At 40.0% G+C, this 17,211-nt stretch overlaps 1 protein-coding gene across 2 annotated transcripts; it reads left to right on the forward strand.

The window, feature by feature from the left end:
• The first annotated feature begins 163 nt into the window (after positions 1-163).
• Positions 164-17,116, forward strand: sec23a (Sec23 homolog A, coat complex II component). 2 transcript variants are annotated; one of them, XM_016662250.1, is made up of 20 exons: positions 164-253; positions 1,794-2,046; positions 2,730-2,787; positions 2,862-2,948; positions 3,026-3,265; positions 3,745-3,821; positions 4,593-4,737; positions 4,812-4,970; positions 5,995-6,110; positions 6,742-6,865; positions 6,957-7,037; positions 7,803-7,892; positions 12,430-12,536; positions 13,417-13,570; positions 13,663-13,740; positions 13,829-13,990; positions 14,528-14,614; positions 14,688-14,843; positions 16,220-16,285; positions 16,359-17,116. In XM_016662250.1, exons 2-20 carry the CDS (start codon positions 1,826-1,828, stop codon positions 16,446-16,448), a joined length of 2,298 nt encoding a protein of 765 aa, XP_016517736.1. In that variant the 5' UTR covers positions 164-253; positions 1,794-1,825; the 3' UTR covers positions 16,449-17,116. The 2 variants fall into 2 exon arrangements, with proteins under 2 accessions (XP_016517736.1, XP_007574974.1); XM_007574912.2 differs by having other exon boundaries at positions 3,029-3,265.
• Positions 17,117-17,211: the final 95 nt, after the last annotated feature.

Below are 17,211 nucleotides of genomic sequence, written 5' to 3' on the forward strand. Positions count from 1 at the left end.
TATGTATTATGCACTTTTTTCCTTTTATGAGTTGTGACAACTAATATTGTTTTTGTAGAATAGTAATTATTAATTATTAAAGTTTATTGTTTGTGACGTGTTTGGAGCGACGAGGAATGTGGCTTCTCTGTTTTACTCAGAGTGAGACCTCTTCCTTCACATACCCTCTGTGTCTTGACGTGGCAACGGCTGCCGCCATATTGTTTTGCTTCGTTGTCAGCGCGAGGAGAGGAGCGGTGGCTTCGCAGCAGCGGTAAGTTCTGACTTTCTTTTGAAACACTTTCTCGGCTGCACCCGAGAGATTTTTGGCTTCGCCTGGAACACATTCTACTCCCGTATGGGCTGTAGCTGCTTCTGGGCAACCGAAGTGAAGCTGCCACCCACCCGCCTGGTAGCAGGAGATGACCTGAGGTTTAAACGGATTTGTTCAGCATCTTTGGGAGTCCACATTTATCAGCTGTAAACACAAAATAGACAGTGAACCTAGTGATGTCAGTCAGGCTAAAGACTTGTGCTGTTCTGCACACCTTTCTTTGAATATATAAAGATATGCTTAAAGTTAATGTGAGCCGAAGTATAACCAAGTCGGTGAAAACTGCCCACGGGTGTTGGTCGCTCAGTGGGTGGCTGGGTGGGTGAGGGTTTTACATATTTATAAAATTACAATGAACATATTGAGAGTTGAATGAAGAATGATCTCGTAACTAAAGGATTGACCACTCAACAGAAGCAACTTTCCTCCCAGACATTTAAAGTCTGATCAATAAGCCATATCCTGCATTTGTTCTCTGAAATCAACAGCAAGCTAACTAGTCTCCAGATAATTACTCTTCATATGGGGTTGGGGGGTTAGGCTTAAACTTATCCACATTTTATCATGTTTCCACCTCAAAGTTCAGTTTATTTTATGCATAATTGTTAAAGTGGCCATGAAAATGACACCTGGATTTCTAAACCTTTTGCAAATACAAAGCTGAAAACTGGGGAATGGATTATGTAGTAAAGCCCACTTTATTGTGTGAGCCTTAAATAAACCCAGTATGGAAATTTGAACAAATTATTACTTAATAACAAACCTGTGGGGATCAGACTTATATCGGGTTGCTTTATTTTATCAAGTCAGTATTCGCCAAGATTACATTCTCTAAAGGTTTCTTCCCAGCTTGTTCCTTTCCTCTGTCGCCATATGCCCCCGAAGTGGTTGATGTCAAGTCAGTAATTCTGCACAGTAAACTGGGATTCCTGAGATGGATAACTCTTTGCCGTTTAGTATTATAAATGGAATTTGAGTACATTGTATTATAACTGGGGTCGAACTGGAATGTACATGACTGAATTTGGACCAGTCTGACTAGATTGCATTGAATTAAATGTAAACTTCTTGATTTGTATTGAACTTGTTGGTTTGGCAAAGTGCGTTGAGATGATAGTTGTGAGTTGATCCCATATATGTAAATGCTTTGCATATATTAACACAGACTCCATAGCACACTGGCAGAAAAAGGAATGGAGAGAAAATCCAGTTTCTCAATACAGCACTAAGCTAATTTTAATCATCACACAGCAATTCCAAATAAAAATGTGACGACAGTCAACTGCATTGATATAAAACAGAAAAGCAGCAATTATTCTCACTACATGGAAACTGTGTTGTGATCAGTTGCAGAAGAAAAACGAGTCAAAGTTTGACTCTTTAGCGTGTTTTGATTGACATATTTAACCTTTGAACCCTGACGTTCCACTGAGCATTGTGCTTGTAGTTTACTGTACTCTAAATCTGCCAACCCCCACAGCTTTCCTGTGACCTTGTGACTCCTGCTTCGACATGGCCACCTTCGCCGAGTACATCGCTCAGAACGAGGAGCGCGACGGCGTCCGCTTCAGCTGGAACGTCTGGCCCTCCAGCCGTCTGGAGGCGACCCGCATGGTGGTGCCGGTGGCCGCTCTGTTCACACCACTGCGGGAGAGAAGCGATCTGCCCCCAATCCAGTATGAACCTGTCCTGTGCAGCCGTGCCACCTGCCGTGCGGTCCTCAACCCACTCTGGTACGCCTTACCTGCTGCCCTTCCACCTGTGTGTAACTCACCAGTCTGCGTAGAACTTTGTTCCTTAGAGATGCAAATCTTTCAGTGTCCAGCGATTTGATTTTTTTTTTTTTTTTAGGGTCACGGTTTAATTCAGAAACTAATTTTTCTAATGAAACAGTCTAGAGATTCTGTTTCAATTAATTAAATTAAATTTTGATTTATTTTGAACAAGTAAAGTGTCTCATAATTAAGAAAAGAATAAAATGTCATAATAATAATCAAACATAAAAAAACAAATCTTCCGTGTGCAGTTTGAAGTGGAGTAAGAAGAAAACAAATATGTCTTATACTCTACATATTTGTGCATCTAATTTTTACTCATGTCATAATTTGTTCTCTTTCCAAATTATATTTATTCAGTTAATTATGTGACTGACGAGAGGAAAAGACAGAGAAAACAAATGGAACATTTATCGAAAACTATTCTCTAAGATGCCATATGGTATCAAATTTCATCTATTTCTTTTTCTTCTTTTTTTTTAAAGTAGGTTTGTGTGTAAAATTCTGTAACTTAAATTACCAGTAGGTTAACTTAGCTGACCAGCTAAGCTTACCTAAATAAAACATAATTATTCAAAATATATAATTTTTTTCCTCCTGCACCTCTACTGTCCCTCTGTCTTCCTCTCCACCTGTTTCAGCCAAGTGGACTACAGAGCCAAGCTGTGGGCGTGTAACTTCTGCTACCAGAGGAACCAGGTGAGTGGGGTCCTGCTGTGGGGACGGGAGAACAGCAATCCAGAGAGACTGACACCCGACCCTCCTCTTCTCAGTTTCCTCCATCCTACGCTGGCATCTCAGAGGTGAACCAGCCCGCTGAGCTGCTGCCTCACTTCTCCACCATCGAGTATGTTGTGCAGGTGAGAAAGCTGCAGCGTGAGACCGATGAGCGGCTCGCCTTGCTGCCAGATGCTTGACCAACTCTGTTTTCCGGCACCAGCGGGGCCCTCAGATGCCACTTGTCTTCCTCTACGTGGTGGACACCTGCATGGAGGACGAGGACTTGCAGGCTCTGAAAGAGTCTCTGCAGATGTCCCTGTCTCTGCTGCCCCCCACCGCTCTGGTGGGACTCATCACCTTTGGACGCATGGTTCAGGTCCACGAGCTGGGCTGTGAGGGGATCTCCAAGAGTTACGTCTTCAGGGGCACAAAGGACCTGAACGCTAAGCAGCTGCAGGTAAACGGGATCCTGGTCATTTATGGTGTCGTTTATCATTTATCGTGATAAGTTTCTTATCGCAATAAGAATTTTGGTTTGTCGTTTTCACAATAAATTCCAATTAGTGATGGTTAAAACCACCCAGAGCTGTCCGTATTGTCAGGATTCAGAATCAGAATATGCCTTTGTGATGAAATCACATTTTATGTGACCGGTGTCCCAAAGTAGCGTATTACCAATGCTGTGTCATGCTTTAACAGCCTTACAGTTACCTAATAAAGTAATAATAAATAGCTCTTTTTGTTATTTTTAGTGTTATCACAATAGTACAACAAAATATTGTGATAAAAACCTGAAGTCATATAGCTCCACCCTTAGGTCTCAATCTTTACCTGTCCAGGTTTTGGACTCTTTAATCCTTCACAGCTAAAAAAGAAAAAAAAGTCAAAGACATGGTTCTATGATAAACATATGATACAATATGATTTTTGTTGCAGGACATGCTCGGTCTAACAAAGCCCTCTGCAGCTCAGGGTCGAGGGCCTCAAACCTCCCAGCAGCCTCTGTCCAACAGGTAAGATCGTTAGAAATGCTGACCAGCCAATATCCAGTCTGACACACCAGCACCAATTTTAGAGACAGTATGTAACTTTTATAAAATAGGCTTTTTTACATATTTGTTAAAACTGTCACTATGCCTTGTAACATAATATAATATGAGACAGACGAGCTGTGAAAAATAAAGCTCCTCTGCCTCCTCCCTATGGTCCCACTGCAGAAACAAACAATCAGAGCCAGGAGGCGGGTCTTATCACTGTCAGTCACACTCCTGTATGCACTGCTCACCCTTGCTCTCTGCTCCCCCACAGCAGAGCCTGTCATGAATACCAAGGCTAGTTCGCATAGCCACCAGTGATGGCGAATTAACAGTTTTTTTTGTAAAGTTAGGTTGATTTTCCATCATTAACACATTTGCAGAAAACCTGTAATATGGAGTCTGTATTGACTACACAGGGCTGGGTGTAAGGTACTAAGACCCTCCCCCTGACTGTGATTGGTTGTTTCTGACTGAGAATTGTATTTCTGCAGATGGCAGGAGAGCCACTGGCAAGTTCATGAAGGAAGAGAAGCTTGATATTTATTTTTCTCCAAATATTTGTCTCATACTTTCAGGACATAATGATAGTTTTAACAAATATGTAAAAATATATATTTTTTTTCATAAAAGTTACATTCTGCAGCTTTAAGTTGTTTGATTCCAGTCATCAGTACGTTTAGTATTTTTGTCACTTGATTAAAATGTGGTGGCCGTGTGCCGGGTTCCTGTTTCTCTTTGTGACTTCAGGTTCCTGCAGCCAGTGCAGAAAATTGACATGAACCTGACTGACCTGTTGGGGGAGCTGCAGCGCGACCCCTGGCCTGTCACTCAGGGGAAGAGGCCGCTGCGCTCGCTGGGTGTTGCCATGTCTATTGCTGTGGGGCTTCTGGAGGTGAGGGGTCAGTGCTCAGTTCTCATCGTCATGACGACGCCGTACAAAATCTGACCGACTCTTCCTCCATTCAGTGCACCTTCCCTAACACCGGCGCCCGGATCATGACGTTCATCGGGGGCCCGGGTACGCAGGGACCAGGGATGGTGGTCGGGGACGAGCTGAAGACCCCCATCAGGTCCTGGCATGACATTGAGAAGGACAATGCCAAGTTCATGAAGAAAGCCACCAAGGTGAGTCACTGCTATGGTCTGTGTCCATAAAGTCAAAAATGTCTTTTTATTCAGTCAGTTGTCATTACTAGTGCACTATTCCTACAATCAGTGTGCTTTTACAGTTGTTAAAAGAAGAAACAACCTTCAATAATCACAGCAAAAAGTCTGAAGAGTTTATAATTAGACAACTAATTATTAGGCTCATTTTAAAAGTATTTTGAATTTTTGAATTCTATGTCTTTTGTGTCTTTTATAACGCTACTTGTAATATTTTAAAATGTATTTATGAATTCTGTACAGCACTTTGGCACCTCAGGTGATGTAAAGTGCTTTATTCACGTTCAATTCAAATTCAAAAATACTTCATTGATCATTCTAACTTGATTGACTCATATTAATTCAAATTGTAAAGAAAACTGGAAGTGTCTTGGCATGAGACAGCATCTCCCTCCCTGGAAAACATGAGATTCTGCAGCCAGAATCAAAGTGCTTTACAAGGCAACCATTGAACCAAGGACAACGTACCAACTGGCAGACTGCAAAACACACAATCGTAACAAATAGTTTTAGTTTAGTTTCCAATGCAAATAGATTAGTTTACTTTAAACTCACAAGGAGTTTACAAGCAGCTTTTTAACAAGACATAGGAGGTTATTTTAAGTTAGTTTCTTAACAGTAATAAAAATCTACTAGTTCCACTTTTTTTTCACCTTTAACATGGGAAAAATGTCTTCTAAGTTAATAAACCTTCCTATCTAACTAGTACTTTTTTATATCAATATTCAATAATTGTTGACTTAAAACAGTCTCTTATATTTAGTTGAAAAGTTGTTTGTGAGTTAGTTTCGTTTTATTTCAAGGGTATCAAGATTTTGTGTTGTTGCAGTGTGGAAAGGATTTGGCATTTCATTGGTTGGCACTATAGTACAGAAATAATCGACCCAACACTAAATCTGTTTTACTGGATGTGTGAAGTTGCATTCCAGCAGCCTCGGGTTAAACCTCTGTGTCTAAACTGTGTGTGTTGATCTGTGTGTCGCAGCATTTCGAGGCTCTCGCTAACAGAGCTTCCACTAATGGCCACATCATCGACATATACGCCTGCGCTCTTGATCAGACGGGTTTGCTGGAGATGAAATGCTGCCCCAACTACACAGGGTAAACGCACACATCTGGATGTCTGTTGTAGGGACCCTCAGTGTCATAATGCTTTCCCCAAAAAACACGGATCCATGTCCAGGTCTCAAGCCTAAAACCCAGCTGGACCTGAGCACTCAGTCTGTCTCTGCAGCTGAGGTTTAGAAAAAGGAAAATAAACAGCTGCTTGAACATGGAATGCTAGAACATTAAAATCATACACAAATTATGATTATGATGATGATAATGATTATTATTATATAATTGTTTTTTGTTATTAATATTGGATTGGTGCATCTCTAATCAAATTGCTTTCATGCTGATTGAAGGTTCTCCACTTGTTTGTGGTCATAATGTGTCAAAAGGGGAAAAAGTTGAAGCAGTGAGTACTTTTACAGGGCATCATAAACTGACTCTATATAGGTGAACAAAAAATATACATTCCCTAGAGTAGCACATATATAGTATTTTTAATTGCTTCTTTGTTTTTGTAATAATTATCATAACTTCTGTAACAATTTAGTAATATACTTACACTGCCCACTATCTTGGTAGCATTCTGGAAGACATTTTGAATGTAGTTGGTTGCTTGTAAGAAATGGTTGTAAGAAATTTTTAAATAATTTTTTCAATGTCTTTCCTGTTTTGTCAGAGGATACATGGTGATGGCCGACTCCTTCAACACGTCTCTGTTCAAACAAACCTTCCAGAGGGTTTTCACCAAAGGCGTCCAGGGATCTTTCAAGATGGCCTTTTCTGCCACGCTTGAGGTCAAGGTATGAACCACAAAGCCAGCAGGAGGCAGCAGAGCTCTTCCCCGGCTCGTCTGTTCCACGCAGTAATGAATGTTGTTCTGTCCTGCTGCAGACATCCAGAGAGATCAAAGTGTGTGGCGCGATCGGCCCCTGTGTGTCTCTAAGTGCAAAAGGACCCTGTGTGTCTGAAAACGTAAGACTCACTGCCACCACTTTATCACACTGCCCCCTACAGGCGCACACAGGAACAACAGAGTGAAATGCTCTCATTATCAAACATGCACACATTTTCACCTTAGATTCTGTCAGATATGAACACATCCCACAGCAGTTCTAGGATTTTATTTTAAGTTAAGTCAGGAGAACATTAAGCTGAGATCAGTCCACATATGCAAATATTTGTTTTCTATCAGTTTACATTACAGATTAACTTAGACTGGCAGCATTTGGAGACTATTTGTGTGAAGTAATTTTCATAATCCTCGTGTATCTGGATGTTTGTGCTGGTTTGTGCAGCAACAGTTTTTGTTTGTGTTGCTTTGGCTTTAAAGATATTAATTAAAGTTTAAAGGTCATTTTGATTTAGTAAAGGTGTGGGGGTTTGGTTGACCCTTTGAACTTTAAACTTCTTTAATATCTTCAAATTGAAGCAGCACAAACAAAAAAACAAACAAAAAACCAGAACAAATGTAGTCAAGCTGATTGACACCAATTTTGTCTGATTTGAATTGAAGAAGGGGGAGGGGCCAACTTCACTCAGGTGAAGGAAGGTCATAGTGCGGACTCTTACAGAAACTGCTTGAGTTGGTGGAGAAAAAAAAAAAAAAAATTCAGTTACTCTTATGTTTTACCCCTGCTCAGTAAAAAATCTGTTTGATGGATAAATCTTTTCAGTGCCGTGTATAAACGGTCTGAAAGCCTTGTAATGTTGTCAACACTGTGAACCTCCTTATTTCAGGAGATCGGGACGGGAGGAACCTGCCAGTGGAAGATCTGCGGTCTGGATGCCAGTACAACGCTGGCTCTTTACTTCGAGGTCGTGAACCAAGTATGTACGCCTAACCTCCATCCAGACCCAGGAGAACAATGAGGACAGTTTTAACTTCTACATTAAACCTAAACTGGGGCTGAATGATGGTACAAAAACATGTCCATCCATCCATCCATCCATCCATCCATCCATTCATTCATTCATTCATTCATTCATTCATTTTCTATACACCCTTGTCCCTAATGGGGTCGGGAGGGTTGCTGGATCCAAAAACATGTGATATGCAAAAATATTGGTGGATGTCAATAATGATGTGGCTTGGGATAAATAAACTTGAAATTAAAAAGGCTTCCTGTCCCTCTGAGTTAGGTTCACAGCCAATACAGGCCAAAGATAATGAGTAGTTTAACCAGCTATTAAAGACAAACAAACATAATCATTTCCACCTCAACCATAAGGTTTTATTAGAGTGATTGTGTCTGTCTGACTAGTGAGGTTCTGGCTGGTTTCTAGTTCTAGTTTCTTATTGACTAATTAATTATTATTAGATGGACTTCTTTTGCTCTTGATGAAGAAACCTGATATAGAAGTTATTGACCAAGACAATTCAGTTCTGTCATAGTGTGGAGACTTCATAACCGATCAAAGAGAAATAAATCTTTTAGATTTCTCACAATGTTATTACAATGTGTGGTTGTTTTGTCTTGTTTACTTATATTATGCAGGTGTAAAAATTAGCATAAAAACTTGAGTTTTATTTGATTCTTCTGCATTTTTTTGTTTTATTTTGTAAACAGTCTGGAACCGTTCAGTATATTCTTGGCTCACATATGACATTGTAAGAACAGAGTTTTGTTGCAAGCCCACTCTCCAAAAGAATACATTTGTGAATCTCGTTATCATGTCCTAAAATAACCAACAGGTGGCAGCACAACACTGCAAAGTATAGTTCAAAATGTTGTGAAGTTACAGATGGGGGTTAATTTATGGCTTCATTAAAGACATTCACTGACCTGTCCTTAATATAACATAATCTTTTTGCTTTTGACATAACATTAATGAAGTCATAAGCGCAAAGTTCATATATATATGTCAGCAGATTATTCCATTATTCGTGCATTATAACTTATATGGTACCTTAAAAATATGATCCACATCTCAGCAAATTTGAATTTGACACAAACTCCCTCATCCCTTTTGTTAGCAGTTCAGATTTAGAAGGATAATTTATTAGTTAGTATAGTTATAGTATAGTTGGGGATAAATGTATGCATTTGCCCCAACATGCATCCTCAAACCATGCTTATTGCATCTAGTTTCCTCTCAATTAATTAATTAATTTTATTTTATTTTATTTTTTCAAAATTATAGCTTCCATTCTTCTTCAGTTAGTAGAAACAATCACCTAATTAGTTCTTCTTGCTTGAAGAACTATAATTAGCTGTGGTGGTGTTCACTGAGCAGAAAGGTAAAAATAAAATTCCTGAGGGTCAGACAAGCCGGTAACCGGTCAAGTTTGGCTGCGTGAATAACAGAGGTCAGCCTCCGACATGGGAGTTTCAGTTGATTGAGAGGTGGTATGGAGTGTGGTCAGGTCGACGGACTTCTGGAAAGGCTGTAGAGGAAACATCTCAGACCACAACTGATGTAATTTGCCCAGACTTTGTCACACTGCTGACCTGTATCTCCTGGACTCAGAGAAAAGTAGATTATTAAAAACAGAATAATAAGATGAAGTTTTTTTTTTCTTTTTTCTTTTTTACTTTGGTAGGTGTTTTAAAGGGGCAGTATTATGTGACTTCCAGGCCGCATAGTAACAGTTACTTGACACCACAATCAAGTAACTGTTACCTTCAGTTGTCCTAAATACACTGTATTATTTTAATATGACTTGAAAGAAATTTGACTTTGTAATTAAATGTCTTAGTATTGGGTCTTTGGCTCTTTAAGAAACTCCTGTTCTTTCTGAAACTCTGCCTTCAGGAAGTCACCACAACATGGCTAATCAATTAACCCTCTAACAATGTTTTAAAAGTGTTGCTTTGAGAAGTAGCTCCTATAACAAGCTCTGCACATTTGCTAATTGTTGCTAGCTAGTCTGAAGGAGCTGAGAGGAGGAGGGCGGCTCTGCAATGCAGATGCTCAGAAGCTTGGAAACAGCAGCTCTGAGGAGGAGCTGTGTCTTGAAGGCAGAGCTAGATCCAACTACGCATTTTGAACAGCTTAATGGTTGATAAGGGAGATTAAAAGATTTCTCAAAAAATGCATTTAAGAATCAAAGCAGCACTCCAAGTATGTTTTAGATGAAGGAATAACATTATAACATGATGTAAAGCTCAGAAAGAACAATTTTACATAATACTTCCCATTTAAGATTTTCTTTTTCCAACCTCAGAAATTCAAAAATGTACTCTCATACATCACAGCCCACCACTCTCTAATTGTTTTTATTTGTTGTGCATTAGAAACGTCTAAGCTCTCTAGAGATTGGTCAATTTTGAATGTCTGTCAGGAATGGCTCCAGGAGTTTTCCCAGCTTGTGTCTGAAATTAGTTTCATTTAAGAATGCACAGCTGTTATCTTTGGCTACACCCATCCTGTCTGTGATTGGCACCACCATGTCTCATGTGTGTGTGTGTGTTTTTTTTTTCCTACTTGAAGTAAGCCAGTGTTTTCTTACAGAACGGCAAGTGTAAGCGCTGTGCTCTCATTTTTCCACTGTGTGGAGTCTTGCTTGCCTATGTGTCATGTAGATGACCCAGGGGTTGAGGGCAGCACTGGACAGAACCAGGCAGATAGACGGAGCCAAACTTGCTGCTGAACTCTGCTGACCGCTGAGCGTCTCGTACACACACACTGCGATGTATGGCAGCCAACAGATCAACAAATACACTGCGGACAGACATGGTGTTGTTACAAATAACTTTTATCGACCCACATAGTACCAGCTGGCACTGGGAGAACTCATTAAATGTTGTTTCAGGAAACTAAAAAAAAAAAAAAAAAATCAAACGATGGCTTTTAAAGTTAATTTTCAGTCAAAACTTAATTTTGTCTGGTAAATGTGCAGTTGATGAGTGTTAGCAGTTCAGCATTCCTTCATGCTGATAGTGCAGTTATCGGATCTGGCTGTACTTTGATATAACCCACTTTATTCTGGTGAATAAAACAAAATGTTTAACTCCTATATGTTCTGGAAAACAACACAAATTTACGGGATTTGCTTCAGGTAGATTTCAGATGTAGAGAAGTATAGAAAAAAATGTTTTCAAATTTAATTCCGCATCCTATTGTCTGTGTCCATTCATCTGTCCAATTAAGTGTCTGTTTGTTCCTCTGGCCATCCATCTATTTATCTATCCATGCACCTGACATTAACCAGGAAATCATTACTGCTTAAACTTTACTTTTAATAACATAAAGTTACCTCATTTTTAAAGTGCAATCAGTAATACTTTTATAACAAATTTATATCAGATCATGATTTTTTGGTTAATGTCAAGTTGTCATAAAGACATTTTGAATAATGTCAACTTTGTATTAAAAGTGTCATAATTTACCGAATGACACTTTATGACAACAGTCATAAATATTCATGAAGGCTTATTCATGTTCATGACATGTTATGTCATGTTTATGACAATGTCATGTCAGTCTTATTCAACCCCCTTCAAATAAAGTGTTAACGTTTTTTGTGACTTCATCCGCTGAGAGCGGATCAAGCTGCTGCTGTTTGCCACGTCATAACAAGTAAGAGTATGAGCTCCTCTTGCATTTCAGCTCTGAATGCTGAGTACTTGATGAAGAGACACAATGTAATATGAATGCAAGAAAAAATAAAGATGGCCGACACTTTAGGAATATGGTTTCTCTTCCTAAACTGGTCTGATGATAGTGCAGATGAACTTCAGGTTCTTTTTAAGAGCTCTTGGCAGCATTTCCAGAAAAGAGACTTTGCAGGAAATAAAAAATAATAATAATCTAACTTGTACATGTAACTCATTGTTTTCTCAGACTTAGAGGCTCTTGTGATGCTTTTACTGGGAATATTTCAATCAAAACCCAGAGAGGTGTGAAGGCTGATCAATGCAGATGATTTCCACTAGAAATCTAAACATTGAGAGTTTTGGTTTTTGCCCAATACCATTGATAAGCTTCATCAGGGTAAACATGGGTTGTTGAGAAAGGGAGTAGAATTATGCAGCCCTTTTGATTTAGTTGGATTTTTTATACTTCGTTTTACAACATAAGCATACATGAAGCAAACTTTCAATTTCTGAAAATTCTTCTGCTTTGTTTTTGTTGAATTTATTATAAATGAATTTTTTGTTGTTCCTTTTGTCTATGCAAAAGTCTTTAGATATACTGTGACCAGTGAGCATTGTCCAAGAAGCAAACTGCATTTGTCAGTGTTCACCTAAATACCGATGGTGCAAGTTTTTGAAACGCACTGAAATTGTCTTGATTATCCATGTGGCAAAAACCACGTGGTCTGATTCACATACTAATCATCCTCTTGACCCACCTGAGTGTTGCCACCAGACGATCCCTCCATGCAGATTATTAATGTTCCTGCTTGTGGTTCTTCCTACAGCATAATGCTCCGATCCCTCAAGGTGGCCGGGGAGCCATCCAGTTCGTCACGCAGTACCAGCACTCCTCAGGGCAAAGGCGCATCCGAGTCACCACAACTGCAAGAAAGTATGACAATGCAACTGCACTCTGTGCTCTTGTCTCCATCTCATATCAAATTAAAAACTGTGTAGTTCCGTCTAGAGATGCACTGATCCCATATTACTGTCCCAATATCGAAACAATTTTAGATCGGGCATCGGTGACGATGTGCCCAATCCATAAAGGCAGGTCTATTCAGTCTAAGTCTACGCTTTGCACATATTTATTTTACATTATATTTTGAATTCCTAATTTGTTAGTTTATTTTTTACATGTTTGACCAAGGCAGTCAACCTATTGTTTTTCATAGTTTCAGTTTCTTTGTTATTCATTTTCCGTTGGCTGTTTTACTCCCATTTACACTGACTGGACAAATGAAAGTAGTTTTTCCATGTCTGACCAGCTGGTGAAGCTGCTGGTGTATTTCATTATGCTATAGTGGTGCAGAGTTAGCAAATACATTTTTAATTCAGCACATTTACGTCTGTTTAACAAAAAAAAAATAAATTAATGTTTTAAGTCATTTCAGCATTATTTTTTCTGCATGGGGTCGGTTTTGGCCGATACTAAACCTCAGATATCAGTATAGGAAGTAGAAAAGTGGATCGGTGTGTCCCTAGTTCTGTCCTAACTTGAGTGAAGCATGGTAACTGAAACATTGGAAATCTGATTACGTACTAATATTACTAATATTAGAGTTCATGTCTATCTTTGTGTGTTTATAAACAAGAAAATACGTTTTAAAAACTCAAGAGCCCGAGTCTCTCATTCACATGTGACGGAAGATAAGAAGCTGTCATGAAAACATTATTTTCTTGCATCCCTTTGTCACCCACATTCAGCTTCACAAATTTCCAAGTGTTGTGCATTGTGTACGTGTCTATTTACAGCATTATTTTTCTTTCAGCTGGGCTGATGCTCAGACGCAGATCCAGAGCATAGCGGCATCGTTTGACCAGGAGGCGGCAGCCATCTTGATGGCCAGGTTGGCGGTTTACCGGGCAGAAACGGAGGAGGGACCTGATGTGCTTCGATGGTTGGATAGACAGCTGATCAGACTGGTAGGAAACAGTGTCTACATAATAACACATTTGAATTAAATATTTAAAAAACAACCAGATTTAACCTCTTGTTGCTCGATGTTTGTGTGCAGTGCCAGAAGTTTGGTGACTATCACAAGGATGATCCTAACTCCTTTAGATTTTCAGAGACGTTCTCCCTCTACCCTCAGGTGACCTGCATGTCGCCCTAACCGTCACCGCCCAGCTGTTCTGTCCTGCTTTCCCTAAATGTTTTTTATTTATTTTTCTTCCTTCCAGTTCATGTTCCATCTGCGGCGCTCCCCGTTCCTGCAGGTGTTCAACAACAGTCCTGATGAGAGTTCCTATTACCGACACCATTTCAACAGGCAGGACCTGACCCAGGCCCTCATCATGATCCAGCCTGTGCTGTACGCCTACTCCTTCAACGGCCCACCTGAGGTAACGAGCTTCACAGTTTACCGTTTAAAACAAGTTTCTGTTTCACAACTGGCTCCCATTATGTCCCTCAAAGGCCTCCATCAAATCAGATCCGTCGATGTGATAAGCTTCCAGATGATAGTTATTATTCTTGTGAGTCTTTTTTGAGCTGTAAATCACGTTATAATGTTATATAATCATCAAAGACATACATGGAGTGTTTTTTTGACTCTTTCATGCACGTTTGACAAATCCTTTCATCTCCATGGCAACCATTCAGCTGTGCAAGACGCCTGAATGGATCTAGCACCGCCTTTGAGGCGCAGCTCCTCCTCCCTCTCCTGCTTCTAACAGGAAATAATCTGTCCTGCTTTTAAGAGTCCAGTTGGACAGACTGTCTGTTTGTAGACTGCTTTCATTCTAGCTCAGGATTTGCTGATGCATTTCCACCTCACCCCCTGCAGGGAGCGCTGTGCACAGGGAGCTTTAATGTCAACCTGCTGACTGATAAGTTTGTGTGTGTGTGTGTGTGTGTGTGTGTGTGTGTGTGTGTGTGAGCCGGTGCTCTTAGACAGCAGCAGCATCCTGCCGGACCGAATTCTGCTGATGGACACCTTCTTCCAGATCGTCATCTACCACGGAGAGGTATGGGTTAATTGGAGGAGGTGTGTGTGTCGGCTCTAGAACAAATGTGTGTGTAAGCGTCCGTCTCTTTCAGACTGTGTCTCAGTGGAGGAAAGCTGGCTACCAAGACATGCCTGAGTACGAAAACTTTAAGCATCTGCTCCAGGCTCCGGCAGACGACGCTCAAGAGCTGCTGCACACTCGCTTCCCCATGCCGAGATACATCGACACGGAGCACGGCGGCAGCCAGGTGGGGGCGCTATCGCACACCCGCTTTTCACTCACACAGACTCACATCTAACAAAGGCGGTCAAGGTCATGAAAGGAACAAAAGAAAACCTTTTGAAATGACTAGAAATAAACAAAGATAAAATCAGAGTTTCTGAAAAATAAAAGTTTTCTTCCACTGATTAATACGACTATAGGAAAGAAACTGTTTCTCACCACCCTGCTGGATCCAGTCAAGTTTATTTTTATAGAACATTTCAGCAACAAGGCAGTTCAAAGAACTTCACATGATGAAAATATAACACAGTAAACAATTGTGAAACAAGCTACAAACATTACATTTTGTTATATGCCATCATCAAGAAGAATAATTATGAAATATATGAATTAACGTTTCAATTATTATTAATCAAAGGAAACTGTAAGCAGGTGGGTTTTTAGCTTTGATTTAAAATAACTCAGTATTTCGGCTGTTTTGCCGTTTTCTGGAACTTTGTTCTAGATCAGATGAGCATGAAAACTGAATGCTGCTGCTGAATGAAACCAGATTTTCTTAAACATATTCAGTTGCTTCAGAATATGAAATAATAATAAAATAAAACCCTGGCAATGTCTGTTTGTTCACGAATGTCCAGAATGTTGTAAAAACAACTGGAGAAAAATGCAGAAATATAAGTCTGGAAAATCTGTCAAAGATCAGATTCCCATTGATTGCCTTCCATAAGCAGCCTGTTCTCTTATGGGATTAAAGTTGTTTAGTTAGTTAAAACTAACAAAAAATGAAATTGGGAAAACATCAGTAAAAATGGCAATTAATGTGAAAAACCTGTAACTAACTGGAACTATATTGTCGTTTATGAAACTACCTAATGAAAATACTGAAATTAGAACTCTAATGTCCTTCGTTTTTGTGTTCATGAATCTATATATTTTTCAAACAGATGTGAAATAGATTACTGCACTCCATATTTCTTTTGACGCGCTAAAGCTAGTCCGCAAAATAGCAACAGAAAATGTTGAGAGAAAACACCAGTCAGGTGTTTAATAATTGAAAACATTTTTTGAAAATGGTTTCTTCTGTTGAGTCTTCATTACCCAAATCATGCATACATAATCACAGTGTAATACTTTGACCTTTTCAAATTCTGCACCGAAATATTAACCAAAATCTAAAAAATCTAAAACTAGTTTAGCAAAGACCAAGGTGAAACTAAGCAATATTTAACTAACAATAAAAACCAGCAAACACACTTTAAAAACTAATTAAAACTAACTGAACTAGACAAAGAAAAAGTCACAACGAAATAAAACGAAACTATAATGAAGAACCCAGAACAGTTCTGACTCGGTGTGTCTGTGTGATGGAAACACTGAGCAGAACCTTCTGTATGTTTTTAGGCTCGTTTCCTGCTCTCCAAGGTCAACCCTTCTCAAACTCACAACAACATGTACGCCTGGGGACAGGTAAGGACCCCGCCGGCGACCTTTGACCTCAGCTGATCAGACAAAACGCTGACTGGGTTTGTTTTTTGCGCAGGAGTCCGGGGCTCCCATCCTTACCGATGACGTCAGCCTGCAGGTGTTCATGGACCACCTGAAGAAGCTGGCCGTCTCCAGTGCTGCCTGACCCCGCCTGACCCCGCCTGACCCTGCCTGACCCCGCCTCGTGTATGCGTTCGCTGCCTGAACCGAGCAACAAGCACTCCGTTTTCCGTCAGTGTTACTTTCAGCAGCAGGTCCAGGATATTTCCACTTGTTAGTTTGTTTTCATTTTGCCGCAAAGTCACACGGCCGCTCCTGCGCCGGTCAATAAAAGTTCTCATCTAATCTAAACCCGAGCAGGTCCGGGCTGCGCCTGCAGAGCGGTAAGCAACTCTGGTTACTTTCTGCGTGTCAACTTTGCTTCATCTTGAATGTTCCACACATTTTAAGTTAGACTGCCAGCGTGACATCCAACAAAAACTCCAACCGTAACCTGTGAGCAGCATAGAAACCAGCTTGGAGTCTTTGCAGTGAATGTATTGTTGGTTTATATTTCCATATTTGACTAATTTCACAAACATTCAAGCAGCTGCTTCATAGTAAACATATAGCCGCCATTTTTCCCCCTCTTGTTTTGGTTTTACAGTGTTTGTTTATATTTATGTGAACCAGTTCATGGTCTTCTCCTCGACTGGTTTCTTTAAAAACCCGTTTTCACTTCAGACACTAAGAGTTTTGTCCAGGCAAGTGAATGCATGTATTCCTGTCATTCTGTGTGTTTCATGTTTGCAGTAAAGCTGTGAGAGCCACTGACGTCTGTGATTTCCTTCAGATTTAGCCCAGGACATGAAAATGATCATGAGATGAAAGGTGACGCTGCACTGCCCCCTTCTGGAATCTAAAGACAA

Source organism: Poecilia formosa, unplaced genomic scaffold (genome assembly GCF_000485575.1).
Source record: "Poecilia formosa unplaced genomic scaffold, Poecilia_formosa-5.1.2 Scaffold364, whole genome shotgun sequence".
Taxonomy (NCBI): domain Eukaryota; kingdom Metazoa; phylum Chordata; class Actinopteri; order Cyprinodontiformes; family Poeciliidae; genus Poecilia; species Poecilia formosa.

Coding starts and splice junctions, on each gene's coding strand:
- sec23a (XM_016662250.1), top strand. CDS start 1,826: ATGGCCACCTTCGCCGAGTACATCGCTCAGAACGAGGAGCGCGACGGC. Junction 3,266..3,744: donor TGAACGCTAAGCAGCTGCAG/GTAAACGGGATC, acceptor TTTTTGTTGCAG/GACATGCTCGGTCTAACAAA. Junction 7,038..7,802: donor GACCCTGTGTGTCTGAAAAC/GTAAGACTCACT, acceptor TCCTTATTTCAG/GAGATCGGGACGGGAGGAAC.